The 1,958-nt window shown below is 43.0% G+C and overlaps 1 protein-coding gene across 1 annotated transcript in view; it reads right to left on the bottom strand.

Annotated features, from left to right (window-relative positions):
• LOC119581947 (arginine/serine-rich protein PNISR-like) overlaps positions 1-1,958 on the bottom strand; it is a gene marked incomplete in the record, with an annotated part of 13,713 nt that overhangs the window by 1,216 nt on the left and 10,539 nt on the right. The window contains 3 exon segments of the mRNA XM_037930121.1: positions 1-470; positions 652-1,026; positions 1,530-1,586. Coding sequence (XP_037786049.1) covers positions 1-470; positions 652-1,026; positions 1,530-1,586 — 902 coding nt within the window.

The following is a 1,958-nucleotide window of genomic DNA, read 5'->3' as shown; positions in this document are numbered from 1 at the left end:
TCTCCAAGATCCTCTCTCCTCACTTGGGCTGTGACTTCCATCCCTCCTCCTCCTGTAGCTCTCCCTGCTCTTACTCCTACTTTTGTACCTACTATATTCCTCAGAGCTCCTACTTCGACTACGGCTGATCTCTTTCCGTTTCTTCTTCTTTTTGTGCTCCCTTCTTTCTTCCCTATCCCTACTTCCTGACCGACTTCTCTTCCTCCCCTCCCTTTCCTCACTTCTATGTGACCTCTTAGAGCTCTTCTTTTTATCTTTCTTAGACTTCCGCCTCTTCTTTTTCTTCCCCTCACTTGAGCGGGAATGATCACTAATGGAAGATTTTGAATCTTGTTCTGAATCTAAGCTTTGACCTGAGTCTTTAGAGTCATCATCTCCTTTAACAGAGCCACTGGGAGTACCATTGTCAGGCTGAGTTGAGTCTACCTCTGGGTCTTGGGGCGGTACAAATTTCATTGGTTTTATGTTTCCTGTGCACAACAGAAAGAAAAATGATGATTATTAATGCAATTTTAATGACTAAAACCTAAGTCAATGAGGCCTTTACATTATCCTTTCATTATCTCTTTCAATAAGAAATAATACCAATTATACTAAATGCCTAATTTGCACTTATATGCACAATGATCACCAAATTAGTTATAAACCTACCCACAGCTGCAGGTGGATTCTTGTCCTCATCTGAGTCCTCCTCTGGTTTTGTCTCCTCCCCATGCTTGTCTCCCTCCCTGTCTTTGCTTGCCCGTCTCCTCCTATCCTCCCCGGAGACTTGCATCACCCCCCCATCCACCTTGGAGTCATCCTCAGAGTGGGACTCATGTTGGACATTGTGTTTCCGGCTTCTCTCTGCCATCTCCTCCGCATGGAGTCTCTGAAGGATCATCCTCTCTGTGGCTTGGAAGTCCCGTCGCTTACGCCTGATAGTCTGCCTCAGTTCCTCATCACTGTCAGTTTCACCATGCATGCCGCCTCCCTCACCACCAGATCCATCTCCATCGCTTTCACTATCGCTGTAGATGCCTAGCCCTGAAATACAACATTCTGTTATCCTCATATAATTTGGTGCTAGTGACTATTTCTTCCCCTGTTTATGAAATTTCCACTAGCTTAAAAGCACATGGTTCCCACCCCATTGTCATCAACTGAATCAGGGTCCCATCAACCCTGTCCTATCTCCATTTCAGACCACTGATTTTTTTTTTTTTAATAGAAAAAAATAAATAGATACCATACACTTTTCCTTTCTAACCTCTGCAGATAATCCTACTGCTTCTTTCCCCCTTAAAGAACAATATGTTTATTCCATCCCATTTCAAATGCTCAGGGGACTTTGCACAAAATTCTTCAAGTGGAACAGCACACAAAATAAGAACTTCTTACTGATGGGAAAAATGAGAAAGGGAACAAGCCCATAGCACCCAGCTCCATTGCATACACTTTTCATTATCATAAAATGCACTTTGTAGTTTAAAAATAAATAAATAAAAAGCAACTATGCTAGACAACAGAAAAGGTTGGTTTCAACTTACCAATTCCGCCCGACAAAGAGGCAAGGGCTGAGCTCTTCTTCACCTGAACTGCCGGAGCTTTAGACAAACACAGGAACTTTAGTGGTGTTGCGGGAGACCCCCGGCAGACCAGCCTTACCACACTAAGCAGATACAAGCTCTCACCTCTATAAGGGAAGTGACTGTTTATATCAAGAGGAAAGAGGCCACCCACACCACTTATCAGCACTAAAGTTGGTGCTCACTTCACAACTTTTAAGGTCTCATTTGAAAGGGGATCTTAAAACTTGTTCTGGCAAGGTTTTAAGTCTGGAAATTGGAAACTGGTGAGACCATACACAACTTTTCCTATGCAGTTCAAGGCATAGTTCACAAGCCATTATGGTAATGCAGACCTCTCTCTTATTCATAACATTTCTAACCAAACCCTCATTCCATTAATCTACTTTG

The sequence above is a fragment of the Penaeus monodon genome, chromosome 15 (genome assembly GCF_015228065.2).
Source record: "Penaeus monodon isolate SGIC_2016 chromosome 15, NSTDA_Pmon_1, whole genome shotgun sequence".
In the NCBI taxonomy this organism is placed as follows: Eukaryota; Metazoa; Arthropoda; class Malacostraca; order Decapoda; family Penaeidae; genus Penaeus; species Penaeus monodon.
The sequence above is the reverse complement of the archived record's forward strand: the minus strand, read 5'-3'. Positions and strand labels throughout refer to the sequence as shown.